Consider the following 27,492-nt stretch of genomic DNA (forward strand, 5'->3'; position numbering starts at 1 on the left):
TTCCCTCCCCCTCCTTCCGCGGTGAGCTTCGGCCATGGGCACCCCTCGCCCTGCCCTGGCTCGACCGCCTTCATCGCCACTAGGACTAACCGCCGTCCCCACAGTTGCCCCGCCTGCCTCCCTCGATTTTCCCTTCTAAGGCCGTCGGATTTAAAAACGGAGAGGGAGGGAGTTGCCAGATTTAGAGAAGAACGAGAGGGAGAGGAATCAAGTGTTGAGAAGGAGAGAAACAACCAAGTGTTGTTTAGCCTTTCTCTTGAGGAGTGTTCCATTGGCTAGGCCTTCTATTCAGACTTATGCTATATTTATATTCAACTTGTATCGGAGTTATAGTGATTATTTTGCTGTGACTGCTAGTTAAAGAATATTTCATCCCATTCTTACAACACCTTTTATTCCCAATGTGAAACTCCCTTCTATGCGCCCAAACTTTTCCTTATAGCATTCTCAAATTAACTATTCTGATGCACTTCCTCCATTCCAATATAATTTAGTGTAGCTGTCGTTGGCCATGTCAAACTGTTCAAACACAAGGGTTCGAATTCCTGTATGCCCCTAGCTGCAAAGAACCAAAAAAAGAAAAAGATAAAAAATTGCATAAGACAAACAGCACAAAAAATATCCAAAAAAAAGATAAAAAATTGCATAAGACAAACAGCACAAAAAATATCTAGCTTTGCATTTGCACTGCTCGACCGACAATTTTATATTTCAAAAACAAAGTTAGCAACAAATGAACCAATTTTTATAATTCAAAGACAAAGGTAGATCCTTGGATTTAGGTAGATGATGTAAGGATGCATACTCATGCAAAATTGGGGATGAAAAAAAGCTTTTGTGTAATAAGGAGAGAGGAAAAAAAAGGTAAATCAGCACGTAAGTTTGAATTTACATAAACAGTACACCCAACCCAATAAACATGCTAATTTGCTTTTTTTTTGTTTCTCCTTAAACAAAATTTTGTTCGTTTTAAAATTTTGCATGAGCATGCATCCTCGCATCATCTACCCATTTATATTTGTAGTCGATATTTTCATGCATATTTTGATGGTTGGTTTGAAAGTGGGTAACAAAATTTATATTAAGCAAAATCACTCAGTTTAAAATAAAAACCTATCGTGCACCTGTTGCAACGCATCAAGCGTGTGCGTCCGTCCGTGTACGGCCGTCCGACCGGGACGGGCACCACTAAGAACGGAGCTCACAGACTCCAGAACCATCCGTTCCGTTGCGTGCTCGTCTCCCACTCCACTCTCTACGGTCCACGGCGGCCAGCAGCCGCTTGCCGCTTTCCCAGCCACCCGCCGCCTCCGCGTGTCGCCCCATCCAGCCATCGGTTCCACCTGGCCTGCAAATCCGGCGCGCTACTAACCGCCGGGTGGCCCGAAATTTCCCCGCCGCAAGCTTCGAAGCCGGAACAGCAATGGCAGCAGCAGCCGTCGCCTCCAGTTCCACGCCGCGGCCGCTCCGCTTGGCGCAGCGCGGGGCGCTCGCACCCCACCACGTCAGCGCCCCGCCGCCCCGCTCCCGCAGGCCGCGGCTCGCCGTCTGTGCCTCGGCCGGCGTGGAGACGGAGACCACCAGCGGGTCCGGGCGGTTCTACTTCAACTTCACCGGGTTCCCCTTCCCGCTCGGCCCGTTCCTCAACCGCCGCACCATCCGCACCGAGGTAAACCTCTCGCCCACCCGCAGGCTGCCTCTCGCTTTTTGCTCCCCGGCGACGACCGGAAGGGAAATTTCCTCACTGTTTCTCGCGTTGGTCCGCGCCGGCTGTTCGGTGGGGTGAATGATTGGGTCAGGCCGTGAAGGGCAGCATATGGCTGTTCGAGCAGGAGCAGGCGCTGGGATTCAGCAGCGTCTCCACCAACACCCGCATGACCGTCATCAAGCTCAAGTCCGGTGGGCTCTGGGTGCACGCGCCCATCGCGCCCACCAAGGAGTGCATCCAGGCACGCACCCTGTCTGCCCGGTCCCATTCCATCCTCTTGTTTCTTCTCCCAACGAGTTCTGCTCATCCTGATGCAATTGGTTGCAGCTGCTCAAGGAGCTGGACGCGCCGGTGGAGCACATCGTGCTGCCGACCTTCGCGTACGAGCACAAAATCTTCGTCGGGCCCTTCTCCAGGAAGTTCCCCAAGGCTCAGATATGGGTGGCGCCCAGGCAGTGGAGCTGGCCAATCAACCTGCCGCTCGAGTTCTTCGGGATCTTCCGGGCCAAGCCGCTCAAAGATGAGGATGACGCCACGCCCTGGGCCGTCGAAATCGAGCAGAAGGTGCTCAGCTCTCCGGAAGTTGGTATTGTCCCTGCAGATGTTCAGCATTGTTTCGTGCTCGTGCCTTGCCGCATACATTTCTCTCTGGAAGTCTGAATCTAACTTTGCTTTCAGGGATTGGGCCGTATGTGGAGGTGGCGTTCTACCATAAGTCTTCACGGACACTACTGGTGACCGATGCTGTCATCTTTGTTCCTCAACAGCCACCGGAGTGTATCAGCAAAGAATCTCTGTTGGCATCTGCGAAGAATGGACTGGCAGTGAAACTATTAAGCAAAGGGAAGGAGGTTCCTGACGAACCAGTTGTTGACAATAAGCTAAACCGGCAGAAAGGTAACGGCTAACTACAGTCAAACCTTTTTTTTTTGTATGAAGTGGTTATCAGTTTGTCACTACATTGCAGTACAAGAAGACAAAACAGATGAAATTTGATAAATGTAATTCTCACATTTTGAACCATAGTAGTGCAGTACCACAAGAATGGTTTCGTTCATTATCTGCAAAGTTGTCCCTTATAGTCGTCATTGAACTATCATGTGTGGACAGGTCGAATTTGCGATTGCTTTTTTATTATGAGAACGAATAAGAACTTCACTACAAAATGTTTGTCCTAGGTAATTTTCATTCCTGTGTAATCATGTCCCAGATGTTTAGATTATTGATTAGCAATTATGCTATGTTTTCTATGCATTATTCTGAGTTAGTAGACAACGAAAATGAGTATCTTTAGATATTTAATTTTCAGGTCAAAGATTAGTTTTGTGGAAAAATTACAGTATGTTGGTATCTTCAATAGTACAAAGTTATGTACCACATGTCCTCATCAATACTGACTGATTCCTTGGTTATTTTCAACAGGGTGGGAGAGAATGGTGCTTCAAATACTATTTCTTGGTCCGTCAAATCTGCTTGAGCCAAATGCAAGTTTTGCTCAAATGTCGCAAAAATTGATTGTCTCACCAATTGTCAAGACACTCGTTTTCAGCAAAGTTCCAGAGAAGGTAAGTTCTTGTGACAGTTGGAAAATCCAGCGTCACACGTTCTGTTGATGCCTTACTGGAGGTTACTCCTGTCATAATCTCATAGATGCTTTGTCTTGTTGTTTGGAGAGGTAGTGTAAGGGATAATATTTATTTTGAAGAGAAAAAAAAGGATCATAGATGCATTATGATTTCACAGTCTTCAAGTAAGCCTGCATATTATCATTTGGTGTCAAATCTCCATTTTGTTATTATACACGCTACCAACACAAAACGTTGAGCTTAGTAGCATCCATCTTTCAATTCTATGGTGGCTGTAAAATGTTAATCTTTTTCAGTAACAAAAATAATAGTAATGAATATATCTTCCTTATTTTGATTATAGTTAGATATAATATTTCTTTACCATGTGATCTTCTGATTTACAGAACTGAATGTTTCAGATAGCCGTGGAATGACCCCACCTGTAGTCTTTCTGACTTCTCTGAGATTTACATCCAATCCACACTTAAATGTTTACAATATAACTTGTGTATCTGATCTATATTGGACCACTAGTTCTTCATTGCCCTAGATAAGGCAATGCAGTCACTACAAGCTTGTAGTGCATAACAGTGTTTGTTCAAACTAATCAAAATCATCTGCTTTGATCGACAGGTGAGGGACTGGGTTGACAGGATTGCTGCGGACTGGCGATTCCGACGGATAATCCCTTGCCACTTCGCAGCCCCAATCAACGCGAGTCGGTCAGACTTTCTGGCCGCCTTTGCCTTCCTCGACGAGTTCCTCCCCGAGCGCGCTGCCAGGGCGCCCGGTCTCTCACTGCTCTTCGCCTCCTTCATGGGGAAGGCAGCCAGCTACTTCCCTCCGGACGACATGAAGACGCTCTCGTCCCTAGACGAGTTCTTGGTCTCTGTTGGCGCTGTCAAGAAAACCGTCTCTGGACGGAAGAGGTGACCTGGAGAGAAACCGGTGGATGCGAATGGTTTTATATGAAGGGGTAGCTGCTGCAGTGCATGCTTGAAGTTGAAGCATGGTTTACACTGTTAAATTGTTATGTGGTTAGTGGCCAAAAATGGTACATTAGGCTATAATCTAGGAGAGTACAGATGTCTTCTTGCCTAGTTGCCTTCAATAGAAAGCCAGATTTTACAGCATATGGAATTTACCAGCTTGGAGCATAGTACCGCAGTAGGTATGTTTTGCCATGTTTGAACTTAGAACATTGAAGTGTCTGCTTACCCGGATGGTGAATTCAGGCTGCAGAATGCACAAGACTGGGGCGCTCGCTATCTACGCAGGGCCATCGACGGCACGGCAAGCAGTTACTTCTCGGTCCGATCGCTCTGTTTCAGTTTCAGTTATTGCTGCAGGACTGCCTCCACGAGCAGGCGCACGCCAAGGTTTCTTTCACGCGGCAGGGCGTCCAACAGCAAAGCTCATTATGACCACACGCATCGCAGCGCATCACACTTCACAGGTCCAAACGCCTGCTGCGTCGCTTCTTATTATTACCTGACACTGACGGAAGTTTCTATTGCACGGGCACGGACGGACGTCTTGAAACCAGCCGAGAGCGCCTCGCGGGTTTCGTTGCGATGCGAGGTCCGATCTCCGCTCGCGCAGAGCGCCGCCGCACGTCCACCAAATTCACCGCGGCCGTTGCGCGCGGAGTGCGGCGGGGACCGGGGAGATTTCTTATCGGCGACGATGAAGAACGGTGCAGTGGAGTCAGGTGTCAGCCTGTTGCTGCCAGTTGCAACTCTGGACTCATCAGCAGAGTTTACTCCTAGTACTGACGCCATCGTCTCAGGCAATGGCAGTTAAAGTTCGTTATTATGATAGCCCGACCAGAAGTCGCGGAATTAAAAAGTTACCGCGCCATGACCGTGCAACTTCCGGTTCTCCCGCCGCTGCCGCCCGCTGCCTGCGCTGAGGCTGTGCCCTGTACGCCTGTGAGCACGAAGGCGCGTCGTCGTCGATGCGACGATGCCAATTGCCACGGCGGCAGCATCAATGCGGAAGGCGAGACCGTGGAGCGCGCCATTAATTTCGGCATCCTCCTTTTGCAGTCACAGGAAGAACCAGAGCGCATTTATGACCTCAACGCCGACGCCGACCACAGCGAGGAGTAACGCGCGCATGACCTCATCTGCACTGCAGCTCCCCCGAACTCTGCAAAGAATCCAAACGGAACCGCAAAAGATGGCGCGTTTCGCCGGAGGCCCCGGAACCGGCGGCCGGGGCGAGAAGCCGAGAAAGACATGATGAGCGAGCGAAACGACAAGTTCTGCGGGCGTTACCGCGAGAAAAAGGAACTTTCAAGCTGGTTTTCTACTGGTGAACAATGGAAGCCAAGAAGGCTGCAACTACAGGAGACCCCAGCGGCAAGGAACAGAGACAGACAGAGCAATGGGAAAAAGCCAAGAAGTCAAGAATCGGAAGGAAGACGAAGCACGAGCCTATACATGGCACACGTATCTACTCTGCTATTATCTCTGTTATTGTCATGCACGCGGCACGGCCCAGGCGTCGATCGGTCCTCCATTGTAAGTCCTTTCCGGAGGCGCGGCGCGTGCCGGCCGGAAAGCAGGAACAAGAGAGGCCGACGAGCGGTGCTTACATCGCGCGAGGAGCTCGGCGTCCAAGAAACGGTGAACTGACCGCCGCCGCCACGTCGTCGTCGTCGTCCGTCTTCGTCGTGGCGCGCGGCGCGCGTGCGCCTCAGTTGTGCAGCGGGTTCGGCCCCGTCGGGACGAGCCGCTTGGCGACGCCGTAGCGCACGTCGATCTCCTCCCCGCCGCTGCCGTCGCGGCCTGGAGGCGGCAGCGGCATCGGCACGGGCCGGTGGTGGTGGTGCTGGTGGTGGCGGTGCTCCGCGGCCCCGACGGGGCGCCTGAGGTGCAGTGTGTGGCACCAGGAGGGCGGCGCCGGGTGCGCGCCGCGAGGGTCGCACATGCGGGCGAGGAGCGCGTCGGCGGCGGCGGACGGCTCGACCGGAGGAGGCCGGCTCCCCGCGCGTGGCGAGGGCTGCTGCTGCAGCGCCGCGGCAGAGAGGACGAGCAGGGACGCCACGAAGAGGAGGCGAAGGCCCCGGCACCACCATGACAGCCCCATGGCTGCTGCGGCCGCGCGCGCCTGATCGGTCGGGTGGCCCGTCCGTTTCTTGCTCTGGTTCTTGGAGTTGAGGACGAGGACGCGCGAGGGAGGCAGAAGACTGGGATTTGGGAGGGGAGACGGGAGAGGCAGACGACGGAGAGGGACGTGAGAGCGAAATTAGGAGGGCGGTGGGCTTTAAAAGCTGTGGCATGAGGCGCATGAGCAGCTGGGAGAAAAGTGAAAAATAATAATAACGCTAAAATTGAGAAAACGGAAACAAATAAAGAAATGATTTGTTTTTTTGCTTTTGTCGTAACTATGGTTTTGAGTAAAACATACACTTAGGCCTTGTTTAATTCGCAAAAATTTTCAAGATTCTCCGTCACATCGAATCTTTGGTCGCATGCATGGAGCATTAAATAAATATAAAAATAAAAACTAATTACACAGTTTATCTGAAATTTGTGAGATGAATCTTTTGAGCCTAGTTACTCCGTGATTGGACAATGTTTGTCAAATAAAAACGAAAGTGCTACAGTAGCAAAAAAAAAACCAAAATTTTGCGAACTAAATGGATAACGTGTTCTGATAGCTAATAACGTGTTCTGATAGCACAGCTAATAAATGGATAAATGGCGTCATTGAAGCATCTACCTCTTTACAAACAGTTTGTTTGGCTTATGCTGATGTTAAAAGGTATTATTCACTGATGAGAAAAAATAAAATAAAATTAGCTAATAAGTTGTACTGATAGGTTGAAACAATCAGAGCTGAATTTGTTAGAATGACTCATTAGCCTTGCTGATAACTTAGGGAGTGAATTTTGTTCAAATGACTATGTCCTTGTTTACTTACCAAAAAATTTCAAGATTCCTCGTCACATCAAATCTTTGTACATATGCATGGAGCATTAAATATAGACAAAAATAAAAACTAATTGTACAGTTTATCTGTAATTTGTGAGACGAATCTTTGGAGCCTAGTTACTCTATAATTGGATAATAATTGTCACATACAAACGAAAAGTGCTACAGTAGCAAAAACCAAAAAATTTCGCGAACTGAACAAGGCCAGTAAAAGACTTTATTAACATCACTCCCTAAATTATTTTTGAGAGTCATTTGAACAAAAATCATTCTCTATATCTTTCCATCCTCCAACATCTTTTCTATATTTTCCATGCACTTTAAGGAGTCAGTTGCTCTCTTCTTCTTTGATTAGCGAGAAATTCAGAATATAGGATAATATTTGGAGATCTATTTAAACAAGCTATTGGAGAGTATTTTTTTTAAAAAAATCTCTATTTCTATTTCTAGCAATAAAAAATACAATTAATATTCCTTCCCCTCACTTAAATTTTAAGTCACAAGAAATTCTACCTAGAAATTACACCAATATAAAACATTGTAATAGTAGTAAAGTATCCAACATAAGTTGGCGTTAGCTAAAATTAGAGTGTGGGAGAAAATTTTCACTCAAGTTTTAATCGCCTTCCATACATGTTTTTTTACATGTTAGGAAGAAGAGAATGAAAAGAATGAAAATAAAAAAAATCTAGGGAGATCATTTTTCACGTGAGCAATGGCGTAGACAAACCTATTAGAGCAACTTTAGCAATAGTCCCTAAATCATGGTTTCCTCTCAAATTCAATCACAACTCACCTGCCGGTCATTAGGTCCAATATTTTTTCTTGTATTCTCCCTCTATTTCACATCCACGAGCATAATCCTTTTTCTACATCTTGACTTGCACCATACTTTGTGCCTCCATGCATGGTGGCTGAGCAGTGGTGGCTTGTTTCAGAGAGAGAGAGAGAGAGGAGCCAGCGCCGAGGTTAGACACATCGGTAACAAGAGCTAGAAAGATGGAGGTCCCACTAGGGAGAGGAGGCCCCCTAACCGCTTCCCAATGGAAGCCCTAGGAAGGAAGGTCATGTCGGGGAGAAGTTGTCGTGGTGGATGCGCAGAAACAGAGTCGTCAAAGGTGTTAGGTAGCGAAAGCCAACAACAGACTAGCAGCGAAAGCCAACAACAAAGTAGCAGCGCTCAAGTACAAGCAATATAGATGGTCATGTAGAGAACAACCTATAAAATTGATAAGTAGAGAGCGCCTCTAGAGCTCCAATAAGGGTTTGAAAGGAGAAACTACTCCTTAGTAGGAACCCACTAGAGTTTTACCCACGACCAATTAAAAAAATATGTCAAGGACATGAGCTGTACGCCTATGCTAGGGTTGCTTTAAATCCAAATATGTTTGTTTTAGTAGGTGTATTAGAATCTTTAAGAGTCGTCCTCATAAGTTTTGATCTACATAAAAGTTACAGTTAAATACATAAGCAGGCCCTAAACTAATCAATGAGTATGTATATGGACATAGTTTATATCTAAGTACATAGCATAAGCTATACATCAAGAAATGTCAAAACATCTTTAGAACAAAGGGAGTAAGATACATCGGTAATCGGAATTATACCTCTGGTGATTTTTGTTTCAAATCCTAACACCCTACTAGAAATGACAAAAGTACGCAGTATATAGTTTGATATGGTCATACTCTCGTATTTAGGTGAATGCATGAAATGATGACAACAAAAAGGGGAGAAGAATAACTGCTTTATACCAAAATGAACCATTTAGTGGCATGAGAAAAGAATATTCAAACAATTTGGCACACTTGAAGTTGGACATGTTACTTATCAATAAGATGTTTAGGACCAAATAGGTGACATAAGGGGTAAATGGAAGACTCAATTTTTATCCTAGATCAGACAAGTGATATGTTGGCTCTATCTCAAAGATGAACATGAGCTTTTATGGCAACTCTTGCCAAGGTAACGTAGTCACAACATACATACTGACCTGATGCGGAGGCTAGAATAGTGTGGAAGCCAAAACAACGACAAATGGGTGAATATACCAAAACACTTCAAAAATCGGCGTAGCTTGTTTCAAAAACCAACCTGAGTAGATTTTAGAGAGAGAGAGAGAGAGAGAGAGAGAGAGAGAGAGAGAGAGAAGGAAAAAGCTAGTGAAAAAGCATCGAGATTTTAGTGTATTGATGATCATGCAATTAAGGGTCTAGATATCTACAAGATGATGACAGGCTATAAGAGATTGTAGGTGCATGACAACACAAAGAAACCCTCAAATTTCAAAAAAAAGGCAAGAGGATACATGAAAGCTTAAATACACTTTTATATATAATCAAGGAAGGCAGAAAAGAAACCGTGACAACTGAACACTTCAAAAATACTCCCGCCTTTCCAAATTATAAGATGTTATAGTTTTTCTTGCTTTTCTAGATACATTGCTTTTATTATGTATCTTAGACATATTGCATATGTTAGTGCACATTAAAGTTTACGCATCTAGAAAAGTCAAATCGTCTTATAATTTGGAATAGAGAGAGTAGCAAATTAACATGCCTCTACTTCGGAAGAAACAGCTAGAGACTATAGAAATCATATATCATAAGCAATAGTTCATAAATCATAAATCCAACCAAACTATACAGATTTAAATTATTATATCAGCATGAGTTGGCTAAAGAACACGATGGCAACATCAGTTCAGGAGCAATCTTCAACCAGCAAGGAAACAAGTACAATCATAACATGGTGGCCCTGTGAACATGAGTCATCGATCAGCGATCATAATGAGCATGGCTAACAAGAAACATATTATTATCCAAGATCCTAAACATTTCAGTTGAACCAAATGATCCAAGCTACAACTCTCAGTTCTAAAACTGGTACTAGTACAGTAGTACAATCCTGCAACAAAATGCAATTAACAGAGAGGTCCTCTGAGCATACAACTGCCCTAGTTCTAGAATCCACAGTTGTACATACTCTACAATTTGAGAAAAAAATTGTCCCTCATGAAACATCAGTGGAAATGTAGCAGCGAGATGACAAACACAAGATTAAAAACCTGAAATGGCATCACATGATGCTGATGACAAATTATCTCCTTTCACCAGCAACCGGCCTCGACTCCATGTGCACGGGCATTGGTGCAGCAAGCCCAGGCTTACCATAGGCACTTCTCTTGCTAGGCTTCACCTCATCAGACTCAGCAGAGCTGGAGCCTTCAGAGCCCTCACCAACCTCATTTCCATTCTCTGTCTTTTCATTGAGCGTGTGAACCTGACCATTACCGGAGAAACTCACCTTCTTGCTCACAGACGGGCGACGTGCCCCCAATGCAGCATTGCAGCCGTGATGGTACTCGTCGGCCATCACCATCTGCTCGTGTTCTTTGATCAGCACCTTGTCAACGAACTCCAAGATCCGGGTGAGCTCCCGACTCACCGCCCGCTTGCCCTCCCGGATCATCGGGTCCCCTCCCTGAACCAAAACCCAATTCAAAACCCAGCACACCAATGGCATACGGACCAAATCGAACGAATGCATGGCTAGGGTTGCATTCACCTGGATAGCGTCGAGCCGGAGGAGGAGGCCCATGGCCGCCTCGGAGACGGCAGCGGGGTCGGCGCCCCCGTGGCGGCCGGAGAGCGACCCCCGGATCGCCGCGGCCTTGGACCGGAGCACAGCGAGCTCCTTGAGATGGCGCAGCGTCCGGGAGCGCCGCGCCAGGAAGCGGCGGAAGTGGGCCTGGATCGTCCGCGCCGCGCGGTCACTCGCCGCGGAGGGCGGCGGCCCCGTGCGCGCCGGTCGCCGCCGTGGCCGCGACGGCGTAAGCGAGGGCGGTGATTCCGGTTCCGACTCGTCTTCCTCCTCCACCTCTTGCTCCTCCTCCTGGAAGCGGGCCGCGCGGCGCGGGCGAGAGTTCAGGTGGGGCGGTCGGCGCGCGGGAGGAGGGGCGGGGAAGCAGCGGGGCAGGGCGGACTCGATCGCGGCCACCCGACGCAGGAGCGAGTGGAGCAGGAGGTGGCTGTGGTCGCCGGATGGATTGGGCTGCAGCTGCTGCGGCGGCGGCGGCGGTGGATGGGTGTAGGCATGGGGCTTGGCCTCCTGCTGCTGATACTGGTACTGGTACTGCTGGGGGTGCGGATAAGGATAGGGATAGGGATTCGTGGCGTGTTGCGCGACGGGAGGCGGCGGCGGCGGCGGCTGGGGTTGCGGCTGTGGCTGCGGCTGAGCGGGCGCTGGGGAGCTGAGGAGGAGGTGGGCGGCGATGGCGTGGAGGAGTTGGTCGGACGCGGCGGAGCTGGGCGGGGCCGGCGCGGGCGCGGGCGGCGGGTAGTAGTAGCACGGCGCCGCGCCCGCGCATCCGCAGCAGCAGGAGCAGCAGGCGGGCGGGGCCGGGTCGTGGTGGGCGTGACGGGGCATTATTGGCGCGTGATCCGGCGAGGGTTTCTCGGCGGACCGGGGACCGGATCGGCAGCTGCGAGGGCGGCGGCGCGGCGGGTGTCACTGACTCACATTCAGCGCATCGGGAGTGGAGGGAGGCAGGGGGGAAAGGGGATGCGCTTTGGAACGGAGCCCATGTGCCGCCCGCTGCGGCCTGTCTCCAGTGTGTCCAGGCCGGCAAGCAAGCGCCGCCCAACGGCAACGGCAACGGCAACGGGCACGGCGTGCGTGCGTGCGCTCGTGACGCCTCCACGGGTTTGACTGGTGGAGCGTTCTGACGTCCGGCACGGGGTTTATTTGTCTGTCAGATTGCTCCTTCGGCTGCGAGCCCGTGGATTCGCTTGGGAAGTGGGGCCTTGCGAGGAGCCGGCGGCCCGGCCGATGCTGTCTATGGGCCATTTGACCATGGTTGTTTCGGCCTGCTGAGGAGTTTTTTTTTTTTGACAAGTGGCCTGCTGAGGAGTTGGCGTGCCGTGCAGCCGTGCCGCTCTCAAGTCTCAACGGAAACTCACGAAGCTCGGCTGGCTCTTCGGTCAGAACTCGGAAGCCTGAAAGTTCATCGTGCACCAGCAAAACAGACGGCGTACTACTAGTGATGTATCATGTATCGGTGCCATGTTCCCAACCTCCAGAGAGATACGAGTAGTCGAGTACGACAAATGGGACAGGAAGCTGGAAATCTGTGCGGTTCCAAGTGTAATCCTGCAGGAAAGAAAAATAGTCTTCCAAGATCTATTGGCATCTAGCAAGGGATTCAGATTTCAGAGTATCAACTACAATTGTCACATATGCTTTCTTTCATTTGTAAAACAGAAACTGCTTCAGTTTCCTAGCTTAGAGTGCCCTCTATATTTATCAGCTTTAGAGCTAGTGTTAGCCTGTTAGGACACACTTATTATGCCAATTGCCACGTGTAGCAATCCTAGTCAGCTAGATACTAGCTAGCCACTAGAGATGCTCTCAATTTTCTTCCTACCTACATCATATTATTAGAGCAAATTTAATAATACAGCCCACTTGCTGGCTATAAGATTCTTTGCAGCCTTCTTCTAGCTCACCCATACAATAGTTAGTCATTCACCATTAATACATGGCTTACTTATCTCTCTCACAAAGTTTATTGGTTCCTTTTGCCTAAGCTGGTTGTAAGCTTACAATCTGCTTCTCCTCTCTCTCTCTCCTTCCTTCTCTTCTCTACCTCAACATTTAGCCGGCTTACAGCCCACTTTAATACTTGATCTTATACTTACTCTAAGGTCAGTCTCGGTGGGGAGTTTCATGGCATTGCTTCTAAGACTACCATGTCATGTGAAATGAAATAAAACTTGGATGAAACACCCACTCTCAATGAAGAGTTTCATTTCATAGTTTCATAGGCATTTAATTTCAAGACTCATAGAGAGTTGGTAATCATGTCAAGAGAGTTTCATCTGAAACCAATTTCTTCTCTCTCTTCTTAAATACACCGTCATGTCATCAAAAAAGCATATGTGACAACCTATTTAATGCAAATGAAACTCATATAAGGGGGTGTTTGGTTGGGGTTAGTAAAGTTTAACATGTACTATAGCATTTTCGTCTTATTTGAAAGTTATTGCCCAATCATAGACTAATTAGGCTTAAAAGATTCGTCTCGCAAATTACTCTCTAGCTGTGTTTTTAGTTTTGTAAATAGTCTATATTTAGTATTCCATGCATGTGTCTAAACATTCGATGTGACGGACGGTAAAGTTTACCGGAGAAAACCAAACACCCCCTAAAACTCTCATTGAGATTCACCTAATACATTTGCATTATGTAGTACCCTAATCAACTAGCTACTAGGTAGCCACCAAAGTCGTTTTATCAAAGCATCCCCAATGGCTAGCTATTTGGCTAACTATTATGACATGGACAGTGAATAAGTAAAAGAAAGTAATCAGCAACAACGAACAAATAACTAATCTATTTCATGCAGTCCAAAAATCTATCAGATAAACATGCGGGTCCAATAATATATAAAAAATAAGAATATATAAAATAATTTTTGCTTTTATTTCTCACCTCCCTATCAGCTAGCTATGTAGCTAGCACTATTACGAACGCCTTTAAAGTTTGCATTACAAAATGCTCGGTGACACAATAAGTGAAATATTAAGGCGTGACTTGACTGCTAGGCAATATGGGCATGTATTAGTCTAGGACAGCAGTATTTTTGATAGCTTATATTCCTCGCGGATGCTTTATAGGACTGCGCCTATAGTAATGACCAGAGAAGTTTGATAGGTAAAAACAGCAGTAGCTTTGTAATCGCCCTCCTTGTTTTTTATTCACCCTCAGGCAACCGCACAATTCATGGCCTGTTTAGTTTTCTATGGAATGGAAAATACAAAATGCTAACTACTTTAGAATGATGAAATATAAAATATTAAAAATTTTAGGATTATATTTAGTTATATATCCAAAATACCAAAATTTTCAGAGTTAGGTAAGGTAGTGAAGGCTCTGTTGGGTTTTTTGCCCTCTTGATGCCAAAATTTAGAATGCAAAAAAAGCAACCATTTTACCAAAATGGATGCTGTTTAGTTCCATTTTGCAAAATGGTGGGACCAAAACCCAAACTTTTTTTTTTTTTGCCTCAAATGAGGAACTGAACAGGCCCATCGATTACACTAGAAGTGAACAAAAGATGTACAGCCAGTAAACACAACCACAGCTTAGGAAATGTGTTTTTTTACTTCAGTGTTCAGTGTCTCCTCGCAACCGATGTTCTGGACGACAATGCTACTAGAAAAAGTGGGAAACCAGCGTTCTGATCTCTCTTCCAGACGACGCCCAAAGTACCTGCAAGATGCGAGCAGCTTATGATCAGTTTTAATGTCAGAAGACAAAACCGAAAAAAAGAAAAACATAGCTGGCATGATTCCACGATCATGTGCCTACCTCCTATGAAATTACCAAGCTACTACTTGCTATTATTCTTCCTTGTTGAGAAAACTCTCTGGCAAGGAAAATTCTTCCCCCTGACTGAAGTTGTCCTTTTCATCGTCCTCTGGTTTCTTCATTTTATTAATCGTCATAAGATCATCATAAGTAAAACTTGTGAGTCGCGACCCAACTGTAGAATTTCCATACGAATGTGAAACTGTGGTAAATTTATGCAGATATAGATTTAATCTACTCCAATTGTCCACACAAATATAAGAGAAAAACAAACAGGGAATATAACAAAGTAATTCAGATATGGGTTTCCAGATACCAGCATTTCTAGGTTAAAGAAGCGGTCCAAGAGTTGTAAAACTTCATCAGGAGAGAATTGCCGATCAAGGCTGTAACATATAACATATGGTCAGACCAGATTCCATATATTCACTGTAAGTGTTTGGAGTTGAAATTTACATATGCAGCTACCTTTTTCGCAAAAATTCCATGAGGCCATAGAGAACAAAGTGCCGATGAATGCCTAAAACAAGTACACCACAATTACAACATGTGCGAAACAAGGAAACACATTCTTTACAACTTTGTTTAAGTTGCTGGAAAGCAGAAACAGGGTTCACAAAACATTATTTGCTAGAATTCCTAAATCCTAGATGGGAGACATAAACCACTTGATTTTTTGTAGATAATCCATTTTATCTTTTCTTTTAATTTTAGTATTTTTTTCCCTCAGCTTCTTATGCGCATTCAGTCATTCACCATATACAAGTATAACCACTTCCGTTTAATTTAAGTAGAACTACAATGTAATTACTGTTTTTTAATCTATGTGAGACTTTCTCAAAAATAAAAAAGAGTTATATTGCAAAGCACCCGATCAAAACAACTTAGTAAAACAGGTAATCAGACTATCACTGCCAATTCAGCACATGCTATTTTTCTCAACAGACAGACTTAGGTGCTCTTCGAAAATGGGATGCAAATTATTTATACTGGCATACTCCATCATGGAAGTGATGGACGACAACCTCGGATGATTAACTGAAGCATTGAAAGCCAGGTTGGTTTCAGTTATATTCTTCCAAAGAAGAACTGAATGGAAAATGGCATGGTTTCTAGTTTTCCAAAACGGCAGTGTAGTATCGCGACATTGGAGCAATTAGCTTGTAGTTGTAGGGGCACAAATCCACCTTCAATTCTACAATACTGTGATATAACCTTATACATCACTTAACAAGCTTTAGCTGAACCTTAAAAACACAAATTACATCCTTTGCACATCAAAACATTTTGCAAATATACCAATCATTCATTCAACAATGAGGGTGAATGCATTGTTTCTTTCAAAGTGCAAGCACGCAATTTTTTAAAGCATGCATATGGTACTCTGGTAGCTCACTCATTGCTTAGGTATTTTTGCGTTAGTGAATTAGTGTTATTAACATAGCTGTTTACATAAGTGAAGACAAATTTATGCCAAGCCCCAAGGGCCAACAAACAAAGAACTTAACACTGTGGTGAAACCTTTGAGTTTTGATGGAGGGTAGAACTCGAGAGCCTGAAGCAGCCTCAGCTCCAACTCCACCTGCGATTGTTCCTAACATATAGCAACATTATAACAGGGAAGATCAGTCACGATGATATTGATAACAATATAACACGCCCTCCTTCCTTCAGAGATAAAAGAGGAGGGGAAAGTAGAAAGGGACCTTGGGGAGAGAAGAGGCGGATGACGGCGGCGCCTGCGCCGGCGAGTCAGGGGCAGACTCGACGTTGTCCATCAGGAGCGGATCTAGTAAAGGGACATGTGCATAAACATGTAGGCGTCAAGTAGCCAAATAGCTTGAGGTTTGAGTTTGGGAACTCGGTTTCGCACAGCAGGCAGGGAAGAGAAGGGGCGAATACCTAGTGGCCACTCTTTGCCGGCTAAGAGATCGGCGAGGGCCTCGGCACCTGGCGTAAGGCGGCGGTGCGAGCCAGGCGGCAGCGGCGGCGTACGGACGAGAGGAACGCGAGGGAGACGGGTGGGGAACGACGGAGGTGGCCCGTGGACCCGTGGTGGACGATTGGGCTGAGATTTTTTTTATTTGCTTGTTGAGGCCCAACCCGTTAGAGTTTTTTCGTTTATTTTCCCCTTTTATCATCAAATATATATTTTCCAAGACAGATTTTTAAATTCAGACTTATACCGCCAATTAAACGGCAGTATGGCAAAGTTAACTATTTTTAGGTGGTAAAGACCTTGCCGCGTGATATAAGGATCTTACCACCATTTAAGGACGCATTCTGTATCTTTTCTAACCTCACTTCATCCTACTGGCATGAGCATCAAGATGCTCATCCAGCTAGGTGAGTCACGAGTCGTTTTGGTTTCTCTCACAACGTCGAGCCAGATCTTGTTATCATAGGTTTCAAGGCACGCAAACAAGGAATCCAAATGCACTAGCTTGATTGAGGGACATTCAATCAAGGTGGGAAAAATACTAATTTTTGTATGAAGATGGATCAATATTGTGTGATAGAGTGCCAAATGAGGTTTGAGCAAGAGTCTAGTGTTTGAGTTTAACAATTCAACGTATCCATCTGGAAGGGTATGGAAGATGCGCTATGAAGGAGGCGCTAACAGCTAGTGACATTTGAGGCATCCATCAAAAAAAGGACAAACTTCAAGCTAGATAGTCAACAATCAAGGACCAAAATGAGGCTAGATGGAATCGGCTAAGCCATCTTCATGCCACTTCGGGACTCTCAAAAAGTTGGACTTCGACGTTGTCACTTAAGATTTAGTTTGGGTGACATCATATAAGAGCTACATCCTATGGTAAATTTGTGATCCAAATAGCATAAAGGCATGTTTGTTTGAGTTGCATATTTTAGGCTTTTTGGTTTAAAAGCTGAAATTATGCCTTTTTTCTTTTGGCTTTCTGCTATTGACTTCTGTAATATATTTTTAGTTTCTCTAAACCTTGAAAAGCTCCTTGCTTAGTTGGGCTATTTGTTTGAGCTTCTAGTTTTCAATTGGTGTAAGCTAGCAAAAGTTGAATGTCCTAAGTTCTTTTCCAATTTTTACACTTCAACTTTTTAGATGGAGTTTATACAAGTTTTTTTTGCCTATTATAATCTCTAGTTCGTCTAAATGTGTGTAACTTCTCATCTAGATATTACAAATTCGCATGCCACAAACAACTTTTTACAATCTAATGTGGATTCAAAGGTGCTCTTTCTCCTCCGGTGAAGCAACTCTCTAATGTCACTGAAGTATTTTGTAGAAAGTTTTTAATGAGGAGGTCACAAAAGTTTTCAAATACAAACTGATTTTAAAACCATTGATGATATATTATGAGTAACTGATGATCATAATATACTCCTAAAACTTTTTTTTCCAAATCGTAATAAGTATGGATAAAAATAAATGGAGGGGGTAACATGCACTCGATGGCATGTATAAACATTCAACAAACAATCAAGTTACGGTGTCATGTCACCCCTAGCAACGCCAAAGAATAGATAATATACAACCACCTACCACAGTAGATCTTTGCCGTGACAATATAGAACGACAAAAGAAAAATATTTCTACAATAAAAAAGTTTACTACTCATAAAACCCACTTTACTGCAAAAGAGGCAGGTTATGCCCCCAATAAAGAAAACCTCGGAGTACAATCGGCATCCGAACGTTGCGACTCCTGCCTGCGTTGGACGGCTCGGCAATGTCGGTTTTGCCCCCGTCCGTCGCCACTATCTCGATAGCAGGCCCCCAAAACACAGGGCCGCATCGGCTCCCATGCCATGCCAAAGCCGGACAGCGCAGCCCCAGAGCGGCGCAGCGCTCGGCGTGCACCGTGCACGCACCAGCACCTCCGCTTTGGCTGACACACGCACAGCGAAAGAGAACAGACGACGGTGACTCACCGCCCTGGCTTTACCCCACAGCGACGCCAGAGAGCCGTTGGCGTCCGGACACGCCGAGCTCCTCCCCCAAGGGCCAAACGTGCGCCCCCACTCCGTCAGTCACTGTAGTACATGCACGGCCGCACTCCGCCACGCGACGGTGTTCGCTCAAAAGAAAATTGGGGGAAAATCAAGCGCCGCTTCAGCGTGTGGTCGGTGCTTTCGTCCATAAAAGGAGGGAGGACGGCTCGGAGGGCTTGACGACACTGCACACCACACCACACCAGTCCCCACACCGAGCTGTCCCCATCGCCGCGCGCGCACACTCCCTCTCTCTCACCCAGTGTTCACGAGTCCAGAGAGCTCGAGAGCTCTTGCAGCCATGGCGGCGGCTCCCCTGCTTCTCCTGCTGCTTCTGGCCATGTTCACAGCCTCAGGTGAGCTCCTCCGGATCTGCACGCTGCTCCTGCGCTTAGCGTCGCGTGAAATCTATCGCTCTTTTGTTTCTGTCCCTCTTTTGTTCGCCTTTAAGGCTTTAATCCCCTAGTCAGCTGCTTCTTGAAATATATCGCTCTTGTGTCTTGAGCTATGGCCAACCTTCATCCTCCTTGTCGAGTGCGCAGAAAATCTTTTTTTTACCCTCGTTTTCCCAATCTTTGTGCGTAGTTTAGTTATCCAGCTGAAGAACAAGAAACGGTCAGATTTGAACTAAACAGGTCCTCTCTTGTGTGCAGATGCGGCGTTCTGTGTGTGCAAGACGGGCTTGTCCGACCAGGGATATCAGGCGGCGATCGACTACGCCTGCAGCAAGGGGGCGGACTGCGCCTCCACCAAGCAGGGCGGGCCGTGCTACGGCAGCGGCAACAAGGCGGCCGTCTGCTCCTACATCTGCAACAGCTACTACCAGATGCGGAGCGGCATGGGCGCCACCTGCGATTTCAACGGCGTCGCCACACTCACCGGCAGCGACCCCAGCTCCGGAACCTGCAAGTTCGCTTCCGGCCCCAGGTAAACCAACAACCTCGGTGATGTACCTACTAGCTACTAGTGTATTTCCTTCTCCAGATTTGTACGTACAGTATTTGTTCCTGCTGATTAGAGTTTAGAGTAGTGTAGTTGGAATCTGGGAAGTCGAGTATCTTAAGCACGATGCAGTATATTTGGGGTACTTACTGTCCTCAGACCACTGTCACTGTCAGGTCATTTGGCATTGTTAAATCGTATTATAGGGCTTTTTAATGTTAGATTCTGTACATGGGGAACGCTTGGCCGTGCACAGTCACATCGATGACAGTAGTTTTATTCAACAAAGCTTTGAATAAAGTCATAGTCCCGGTACCCAAAGCACTAGTGCTCCTCGTGTACCATGCACCAACTTGCAAGCTTGCAATGCCAAATCCGAAGTTTTTTTTTTTTAAAAAAAAAACTTTAGCTCTAGCTGTAGTGCTAGCGGCATCGGTATATCGTTGCTGGCTGGCGTCCGGCCTACAGTTCCTGGCCATGTGAAAATAAAGGGCGTCTGAAGTGGATCCACTGGTCCGAGCTTAAAGCAATGCCTTTTCAAAGCCAAAGCGGCTGGCCGCGGCGGGGGTCCCTTCCGGGGACGGCGGCCCCGTTAGCCAAAGTACACTGAACCTGCTGGACCAATGGCTGCCGGCGGCCAGCCGCGGTTCATCGACCCCAAAGAGCTTTTTTTTTGCAGCTAAAGCAAATGGATATACCCGGATTTTTCGGTGCAAAGCGTGTTGCCTCCCCTAGATTTTTTTTTCCCCAGCCAAAGCGCGGTTCTTTCGTCGGACTAATGTATCTTTGCTATTGTTGATTCTCCTTGCTGCAGCAGCGCTGGCACCGGCGGCGGTGCTGGCATGGGCACCGGCGGGGCAGGCGCTGGCACCGGCGGTGGCATGGGCGCTGGGACAGGCGCAGGCGCAGGCACAGGCGCTGGCACCGGAGCAGGCACGGGCATGGGCACCGGGACGGGGACTAGCACCGGAGCTGGCACCGGCACCGGCACCGGCGCGGGGATCACGACCCCCGGGGCCCTGAGCCCACCGTTCGGCGGCACGGGCGCCTACGGCCCGTCAGGAGCAGGCAGCACCGACTACAACGACGCCGCCAAGCCGCGCGCCGCCGGGCTGCACGTCGTTGCCGCCCTTGCCCTCGCCACCGCCGCCGCCGCCGCACCTCTCCTCCGCTAGGAGGTGCGCCGCGCGGCACGGTGCCAACTGGGCTGGCGGGCGGGCACGTCACGTCGGCGGTGGCGACGCCTCCCGGCAGCGTGCATGCGTGCCTGCCTTGCTGGGTTTTGATCGATCAGGCGTCGTCAGTGTAGTGGTAGTAGCACGGGGGTTATTGCTATTCAACTGACCTATGTGTCTGTCTCTCTCCTTTGCTCGTGCTAGTGGTGGCCGCCATGTGTGTGTGGTGGTGCTTTGTACTCCGGTAGAGATCTAGGGATTCTTTTGGTAGTTCCGGACATACGTGTCGTCGAACGTGTTCCTTCAGCCCCCTCTTTTGTTTTGTTCCTTCCTATTTGTGTTTTAGGCTGTGTTTACTAGAACTATGCTAGTGTTTGGTGGCGGCCACCTTCCATGCATTCAGATTCTGTGCTCTCTGTGCCTGAGGTATTTGGTGTACCACCCCACTCTCCTGGTGCGTCTCATGTTGCACTGCGCGTTCGGACTTGGGTGCAGTCGGGTCACATGCCCGGCATGATGATATGCTGCGCCGTTCATTCGCCTCGCACGTTGCAAACCCTGGAGAGCGCGTGATGGCGCTGGGTAAAACAGGACGCCGATCTGTATGATTCCCGTTTGATCCGTGGGGCGCCTGCTGGTGCTGTGCTGGGGCCTCTTGCGCGAGAGTTCTGGCTCGTCCCAGTACCATCCGGGATCCGCCGCCGGGCAACGTGTCCGGCGGAACATGCCGACACCGACACATGAGGCTCACGAGGTGATCTCTTCGGAATCCGCGGCGGGGACCACGAGTCCACGACCCCGCAGATGCCTGGGCGCGATTGGATCCGTGGAGGGCTGCAGGCGGTGACCGTTGTCGCGGACTCGCGGCCGGCCAAGGAGTCGGACCACAGCGTGCTCGCGCGCACGCGAGTCGTGGTAACGCGAAACCGACCGACGCGGGCCGAAGTCGCCGCGCCGGGGACCTTCACAATTCGCATCAGCCCAGCCCAGGCTCCTGAAGCAGGGCGTGGGCGTCCAAGTCCAGTCTAGAGTTGGGTCGAGGCCTCGAGGAATTAATTGGGCGGGACGGGAGGAGGGCCTCAGCGTGTGTGCCTGCTCCCGCGCACGAGGCTGGCTTTTGATGTTGGGCCGCGCGCTCTGTTGTCTGGCGGTGGAGGTTGCTTTGTCGAGTTGTCTCAATGACGGCCCACCATAACGCGTCGCCGGTATCGTGCCAAAGATAGCAAAGGAATCGGAACGAACTTGACCCGACCGAGATGGTGGACACACCGGTAACAGTTGCGCGGGTAGCCCACCACGCAGAGCCCGTGAATGAACAAGATAGAAGGCAATATGGTTCCAGCCCGTTGAAGATTATTTTCACGATGCTTTTTGTGGATAACCAGACGCTGAGGTTTGGACAATTGCTGATTTTTATGGCTTATTATGTGCATTGCACACACAGAGAGAGAGAGAGAGAAGACAATGGTAATTCAAAATTGCACATGTGTTAGGGCACTCCTAATGCAAGACTCTATCACAGAGTCCAAGACAATTAATTACATATTATTTATGGTATTTTGCTGATGTGACAGCATATTTATTGAAGAAAGAGGGTGAAAAAATAAGACTCGAAGTCTTATTTAGACTCCAAGTCCACATTGTTCGAGGTAATAAATAACTTTAGACTCTATGATAGAGTCTGCATTGTGAGTGCCCTTATACCATAATACTAAAATTAAGTGTGATCTTTGCAGTATGCCTTTTTTTGGTCAATTATCACTATTGCACGAATGTTATTGTAGAACAAACCATTAGCCCAAAAGCAAGTAGTTAAAGTTTGTCTTGGAAGCCGAGGCAAAAGTTCACACCATCATAATTGTATTCATAGGGAGCTATTCTAATATGTATTTCCTGCTATGCATATCGTTTAAATATCAACAAGACATATACATATTCGTACCATTTTCACCAAAGGCTAATTCTCATATTTAGTGCAGCTAACTTAAGTGATTCTTGGTAGGTACAGTATAAATGGCATGTGCTTCTAAAAATCTTGCAACAGGTCATAGACTCATCTTGCAAAATTGTGGTCTTAAAATTTTCAAGTTCAATTGCCTATTACATGTTTTTCCTTAGATAATTAAAAATATATTAAATTTTAATGCTAAATGAGTAAACGTACTATCAAATTCCATCATGTCGCAAATTTGCAATTGCCGACGTTGCGTCCGCATGCCTGAAGTCGTGAAACACCTACCTAAAAGATAGACGAAGGGACGACAAGTTGACTTGTCGATGTTGATCCGTTGATCCGAATGTGATCAATTACATCTAGGTTGTCTGTTATTGACTTATTGTATTGAGCCTACGGCCTCATACTACTGTGCACTACACTTGTTATATATTTTGGACTACCATAAGATGCAATGTACTGTGGCCACCTAGTAATTAGGTAGCATACTTAGTATATAAGTAATCAACATTTTGGGCCCTTGATTTTTCTGGGCTCTGGATAATTACCCACCTCGGTCCTGTCAGTATATGGGCATGGGTTTCTATGAAAACTTAAGAGAAACTAGAGGACAATGGGTCCATTTAACACTCGAATCTTGATAGTGTAGCGTGTCATCCAACTCCTAACTTTTGCGCTTGTTTGGTAGGGCTCTTGACATCTCTAGCTTCTACCATGTACTAGTACCACATGTCGGTGGGTCCTAGGAGCCAGCGAAGCTAAAATAAGTGGTTTTATCTTCTCAATTCACTCTGGGTTGGTTCTTGCCACTACCTCAAGCTGCAATTCAGAATTAGTAGAAGCCACAATTATTGAGGGATTAGGACTTGGTGTAGTGAGGGGGAAAGGGGAGCTTCTCTCGAAGGTTACATCAATTGTTGCCTTAGGAAAGGGAGTATGAGACAAACATCCTTAGCGGCTACATGATGGGGTATGACTTCGATTTGGGAAATAGGAGAAGGATCAAACTATGGGCATCATATGGCTATGGCCGGTAGACTCGGGTTAGCTTGATATCTATGGTCATGGATTGACAAGACAAACTAGTAGAGACGAGAGACGGTGAATATATCAGGAGCATCTATGCATCACATAGTTTGGTGGCTCACGAAAAAGCAAGAGAAGAAGAGTTCATGAACAACAGGAGGTAACGGAAAGGCATGAACCTCACGAAATGGTGCATATGGATCCTTTTTAAGTATATTTAGGGATGGAGATATCACTCCATTCACTAGGCTTTAGGGGCAGAATAAATAAGAATTTAATCTCTAGAAAAATGACATATTTAAAAGCTTTGCTACTAAGGCTTTGTTTGGTTCCTTGGACTATAGACTAGGGATTACATTCTAGTCCCTAAATTGCCAAACAAAGGGACTAAAGAGAGGGAATAGTAGTATGTACTCCAGTAGTGCCATGAGAGGTGCTATTTGGGACTACTAGCCCAAATGGACAGCCAATGTCCCTTAATTATTGCCCTTCAACCCATTCCAAAAGCATTGAATATGGGTATCTTGGTCATTGTCCAACAGCTTTAATGGTCACTTGAACCAAAGAGGATAGGGAACTATAGTTTAGTCCCTGCTTTATTCTGTAGTCCCTTGAGACCAGTAGATTTAGCCTTCAGCAGGCTCAATAAATGGCCAAAGGCTGACTTGTATGAGGAGCTTAACGTATGATCAACTCTTAACCATACAAACTATAGTTGCCAAGGGTATTTTTATGTAAAACTTTGGGTTCAAAATCCGAACTGGTTGGTTTCAATAGCAGAAGACCAACTACCACACCAACCTTGTGTTTTTCATAGTTAGTAGTGGGTTTTTTCATGAAATACCAAGGGTTCAAAATCCGAACCAGTTAATGTGCGCTAACATGTGAATACATTATATTTAGGGTAAAAAACACTTGACTATCTCACATAGCCCAAGTGTATACGATGGTTTATATGTATACATGCATAGATTTTCTAAAATAACTCAAATTCTAAAATACATAGTGAGGATATTGTTTTTGCAAGATAAGAAGGAGACTAAATATTTTGCAACCTTTAATCCCGACCAACTGGTTCATACATTGGAGAACCAACCACAAACATACTAATGACAAGATTAAAGGTTGGATAAGGGCATCTTGTGATATCAACCATCTAACAGTGTGGGTTTGTCAGCAATTGGAGCTAGCAACTGCTGACTAGTCCAGAGCCCCTCATTTTATAAACTTTGGCCTTTTTTTGAAAAAAATTCTCTTATGGACCCCTGGAAAACTTAATCTCAGTTTTGGACCCAGGAGGTCGAGGCCATGCTTCATGGCGTCGAGGTTACACGCCTCGACGCCATGGACCACGGCGTCGAGGTCCCTGGCTCTGCCCAGCGTGGATTCTGACGTGGCAGAGAGCTCGACGCCGTAGATCATGGCATCGAGCTCGACGCCGTAGATCACGGCGTCGAGCTCTCAACTACAGACCAGCAGACGCCCTTCGCTAACCGTGGACGCATTTCATACTTTCTTCTCCCCTCTCGGCTCTTCCTCTCCAATAACCGAGCACGAATTTGGATTCAATACTTCGACCATCAAAAGTTTGATTTGATCCATAGATCTTGAAGAGCCAGGTATACTCTTTCATCTCTTAGTTTTTGACACATTGATTTGACCTATATTACACGTATTTTGTAGACTTAGATAAACCATTACTAGGTTTTTGACTGGATGATTAATATTTATATTATGTAATCGTAGAATGCCACGTCGTGGAAAAAGTAGCAAACCAAGGTAACCTTTCGACATGTTTCGATAAATTTCATTCAATATTGTTTACCATTTGGTAAATTGTAGTTTTAGGTTAAATCGTTTATTGCTTTGATTTATTAGAATTGAAATGTTTGAACTGTAGCTATGGCCGGACGACCGGGAGTCCGTACATCAACAAGCCGCTTCCTAGTGGTGTTCCAGTACCTATGTGGTTTTGTGGTGATCCTTGCAAGGTAGACATTTCAGAAGACGAGGAAACCTATCGGCAGAGGTATTGGATGTGTTCCAATTATGCCTGGGAGCCTACGCCAAAACAATGCCGCAGTAACTTTATTGTAAGTTAATTTTTCTATTGTGCACTTAGTATATTGTGTCCTATGAAGCATGAATTAATTTTTTTAACAAATATATTTGTTGCAGACCCCTCCACAATTGTGTGATTTTGAGCAGTGGATCGACACTAAGATTAAGGAGTCCGACAAGCGGCTTCTACAAGGCCTAAAGGAGTGGGATGCAGAGCGTGGAGAGATATTAGAGAAGAGACGCGGAGAGGAGGCTCAAAAGAGGGAGCACAAGGAAGAGGAGGTCAGTCTGTCGATGCTTCTGTTGAAGGTCAGTCTGGGCACAAGTGTGTGGACCTACAATTTTTGTGATCTTGAACTTCCCGGTGGCCTTATGTTTACGAGCACAGACCCTCCAGTTGCAATCTAACATCTCACACACAACCGTGTAGCGGCGCTCAACATAGGAGTGCAACACCTTGAAGGGTCTTTTACGTATTACAGAATACTGCTGTAACCACCTTTTTAAGCTGGGCAAGTCATTAAAGATCATGCCCTTCTGAATTTGAACACTGTCACTAGCCTCAGGAGCCTCCAGTAGCTCTTCCCTCTGCATAAGCATTTTGAGAATGACCGAGGTCACTAAACTCGTGAACTAGTGGATCACGATCAGGACAGAAACGTCTAATAAGCTCCATTTCTTGTTCACTTAAAGGTGCAACTGGACGGTCATCATCGGAATCGACAGCTCTAGCTGTGCCATAGGGCTCCTCATCGTCCTCAATATTAACATCCAAACTATTAGATGCTATAAAAGCTGCGTCAACATTAAATGATGGAGGCACAGGATGACAACAATCATTACTTGGATTGTCACCTACAACAAAACCACAAATATGGATACAATTGAGACAACTAAATCGAACGAAGGAAGGCTAACAAAATGAATAATGTAACTACGCCACTTACATTGAATTGTCTGGGTCATAGGGGTCTCTAAGCAGCCAACACCAACACCACCGACAAATGTTCCAGCCTCATTGGGACCGGATTGAGCATCAGGAACCACAACCACATCTTCCACACCCACCTCGTGACCGGGTACTGGGGGAGCTGCGGGTGCCGGATTGTCCGGTTCCGGCGAGAAGCCACCAAGGGGTGGTTGGCAATTAAGAGGAGAATCCACTAGAGGGGCTGGCTCCTTAGACAAGTTGCGCACAACCAAATCCAAACATTGAAACTCACTCTTCATGACAGTTTTGACATATTTGTTCCATTGAACCTCGGATACAATTGGGACCAACCGCCTAAAAATTGTCCCTGACCAGCCATGGTGAAGTACCATCTCGATTAATATGTCATCTTCAATTGAATTGCATTTAAGCTCGTCACGAGCACTACCCATCAACTCAGAAAACAAAAGGTCGCTCATCAAACATCAAAGGCACCCTTTGCATTCCAACAAAACCAACATTGCCAAACTGATCTTCCTCCGCACTTTCTCCATGATATAGAGTAACTACGTTGTTCATCTAATTGATATACAAAACACCGAAGTTACTAGACATATAACTAATACAACTAGAACTATAGTACACATACGAATTATTATGTAAATATGTATCTAATTTAATAATAATCTACCTACCCAACTATATAACTAAATTTGCTAACTACATAACTATCTTAATAAGAACATACGATATGAAAATACATAATATTATTACATTTCTTAACTATTTTTGGTAACTACGTTTATTACAAGTACTACCTATCTAACTTAATTGACCCAAAACT

General features: G+C 46.4%; 6 protein-coding genes across 9 annotated transcripts; 3 read left to right on the forward strand and 3 right to left on the reverse strand.

The window, feature by feature from the left end:
• LOC8080105 lies at positions 1,224–4,472 on the forward strand. Its single transcript, XM_002440016.2, has 6 exons — positions 1,224–1,669; positions 1,800–1,949; positions 2,036–2,294; positions 2,387–2,605; positions 3,131–3,273; positions 3,910–4,472. Exons 1-6 carry the CDS (start codon positions 1,424–1,426, stop codon positions 4,207–4,209), a joined length of 1,317 nt encoding a protein of 438 aa, XP_002440061.1. The 5' UTR covers positions 1,224–1,423; the 3' UTR covers positions 4,210–4,472.
• On the reverse strand, positions 5,521–6,691 carry LOC8080106. The gene has a single exon (XM_021448312.1). It carries the CDS (start codon positions 6,367–6,369, stop codon positions 5,977–5,979), a length of 393 nt encoding a protein of 130 aa, XP_021303987.1. The 5' UTR covers positions 6,370–6,691; the 3' UTR covers positions 5,521–5,976.
• Positions 9,998–11,898, reverse strand: LOC8067499 (atherin). The gene is made up of 2 exons (XM_021446916.1): positions 10,785–11,898; positions 9,998–10,700 (listed from the first exon to the last, which is right to left on the reverse strand). Exons 1-2 carry the CDS (start codon positions 11,643–11,645, stop codon positions 10,317–10,319), a joined length of 1,245 nt encoding a protein of 414 aa, XP_021302591.1. The 5' UTR covers positions 11,646–11,898; the 3' UTR covers positions 9,998–10,316.
• On the reverse strand, positions 14,254–16,666 carry LOC8067500. 3 transcript variants are annotated; one of them, XR_002447360.1, is made up of 7 exons: positions 16,491–16,666; positions 16,295–16,377; positions 16,110–16,182; positions 15,057–15,108; positions 14,905–14,974; positions 14,589–14,790; positions 14,254–14,489 (listed from the first exon to the last, which is right to left on the reverse strand). XR_002447360.1 is itself a non-coding variant. In XM_002441322.2 (7 exons), exons 2-6 carry the CDS (start codon positions 16,364–16,366, stop codon positions 14,621–14,623), a joined length of 351 nt encoding a protein of 116 aa, XP_002441367.1. In that variant the 5' UTR covers positions 16,367–16,377; positions 16,491–16,657; the 3' UTR covers positions 14,254–14,489; positions 14,589–14,620. The 3 variants fall into 3 exon arrangements, 1 of the variants encoding a protein (XP_002441367.1); XR_002447361.1 differs by having other exon boundaries at positions 14,589–14,763; positions 16,491–16,664; XM_002441322.2 differs by having other exon boundaries at positions 14,589–14,704; positions 16,491–16,657.
• LOC8067501 (PLASMODESMATA CALLOSE-BINDING PROTEIN 1) lies at positions 18,716–21,114 on the forward strand. 2 transcript variants are annotated; one of them, XM_002440017.2, is made up of 3 exons: positions 18,716–18,915; positions 19,213–19,486; positions 20,316–21,114. In XM_002440017.2, the coding sequence occupies exons 1-3, from the start codon at positions 18,861–18,863 to the stop codon at positions 20,674–20,676; spliced, it is 690 nt and encodes a 229-aa protein (XP_002440062.1). In that variant the 5' UTR covers positions 18,716–18,860; the 3' UTR covers positions 20,677–21,114. The 2 variants fall into 2 exon arrangements, with proteins under 2 accessions (XP_002440062.1, XP_021302450.1); XM_021446775.1 differs by having other exon boundaries at positions 20,319–21,114.
• LOC110430046 lies at positions 25,229–26,310 on the forward strand. Its single transcript, XM_021446903.1, has 4 exons — positions 25,229–25,275; positions 25,403–25,435; positions 25,557–25,749; positions 25,835–26,310. The coding sequence occupies exons 2-4, from the start codon at positions 25,404–25,406 to the stop codon at positions 26,123–26,125; spliced, it is 516 nt and encodes a 171-aa protein (XP_021302578.1). The 5' UTR covers positions 25,229–25,275; position 25,403; the 3' UTR covers positions 26,126–26,310.

The sequence above is a fragment of the Sorghum bicolor genome, chromosome 9, assembly GCF_000003195.3.
Source record: "Sorghum bicolor cultivar BTx623 chromosome 9, Sorghum_bicolor_NCBIv3, whole genome shotgun sequence".
NCBI lineage: Eukaryota > Viridiplantae > Streptophyta > Magnoliopsida > Poales > Poaceae > Sorghum > Sorghum bicolor.

What these genes read in the sequence shown, in the direction of transcription:
- LOC8080105 (XM_002440016.2), top strand. Translation starts at nt 1,424, where the DNA reads ATGGCAGCAGCAGCCGTCGCCTCCAGTTCCACGCCGCGGCCGCTCCGC. An exon ending in GCCGCACCATCCGCACCGAG is followed by an intron (nt 1,670 to 1,799) that starts GTAAACCTCTCG and finishes TGATTGGGTCAG; the next exon opens with GCCGTGAAGGGCAGCATATG. An exon ending in GCTCAGCTCTCCGGAAGTTG is followed by an intron (nt 2,295 to 2,386) that starts GTATTGTCCCTG and finishes CTTTGCTTTCAG; the next exon opens with GGATTGGGCCGTATGTGGAG.
- LOC8080106 (XM_021448312.1), bottom strand. Translation starts at nt 6,369, where the DNA reads ATGGGGCTGTCATGGTGGTGCCGGGGCCTTCGCCTCCTCTTCGTGGCG.
- LOC8067499 (XM_021446916.1), bottom strand. Translation starts at nt 11,645, where the DNA reads ATGCCCCGTCACGCCCACCACGACCCGGCCCCGCCCGCCTGCTGCTCC. An exon ending in TCCGGCTCGACGCTATCCAG is followed by an intron (nt 10,701 to 10,784) that starts GTGAATGCAACC and finishes GTTTTGGTTCAG; the next exon opens with GGAGGGGACCCGATGATCCG.
- LOC8067500 (XM_002441322.2), bottom strand. Translation starts at nt 16,366, where the DNA reads ATGGACAACGTCGAGTCTGCCCCTGACTCGCCGGCGCAGGCGCCGCCG. An exon ending in CCGCCTCTTCTCTCCCCAAG is followed by an intron (nt 16,183 to 16,294) that starts GTCCCTTTCTAC and finishes GCTATATGTTAG; the next exon opens with GAACAATCGCAGGTGGAGTT. An exon ending in ATGGAATTTTTGCGAAAAAG is followed by an intron (nt 14,975 to 15,056) that starts GTAGCTGCATAT and finishes TATATGTTACAG; the next exon opens with CCTTGATCGGCAATTCTCTC.
- LOC8067501 (XM_002440017.2), top strand. Translation starts at nt 18,861, where the DNA reads ATGGCGGCGGCTCCCCTGCTTCTCCTGCTGCTTCTGGCCATGTTCACA. An exon ending in GGCCATGTTCACAGCCTCAG is followed by an intron (nt 18,916 to 19,212) that starts GTGAGCTCCTCC and finishes TCTTGTGTGCAG; the next exon opens with ATGCGGCGTTCTGTGTGTGC. An exon ending in AAGTTCGCTTCCGGCCCCAG is followed by an intron (nt 19,487 to 20,315) that starts GTAAACCAACAA and finishes TCCTTGCTGCAG; the next exon opens with CAGCGCTGGCACCGGCGGCG.
- LOC110430046 (XM_021446903.1), top strand. Translation starts at nt 25,404, where the DNA reads ATGCCACGTCGTGGAAAAAGTAGCAAACCAAG. An exon ending in GGAAAAAGTAGCAAACCAAG is followed by an intron (nt 25,436 to 25,556) that starts GTAACCTTTCGA and finishes TTTGAACTGTAG; the next exon opens with CTATGGCCGGACGACCGGGA. An exon ending in AATGCCGCAGTAACTTTATT is followed by an intron (nt 25,750 to 25,834) that starts GTAAGTTAATTT and finishes TATTTGTTGCAG; the next exon opens with ACCCCTCCACAATTGTGTGA.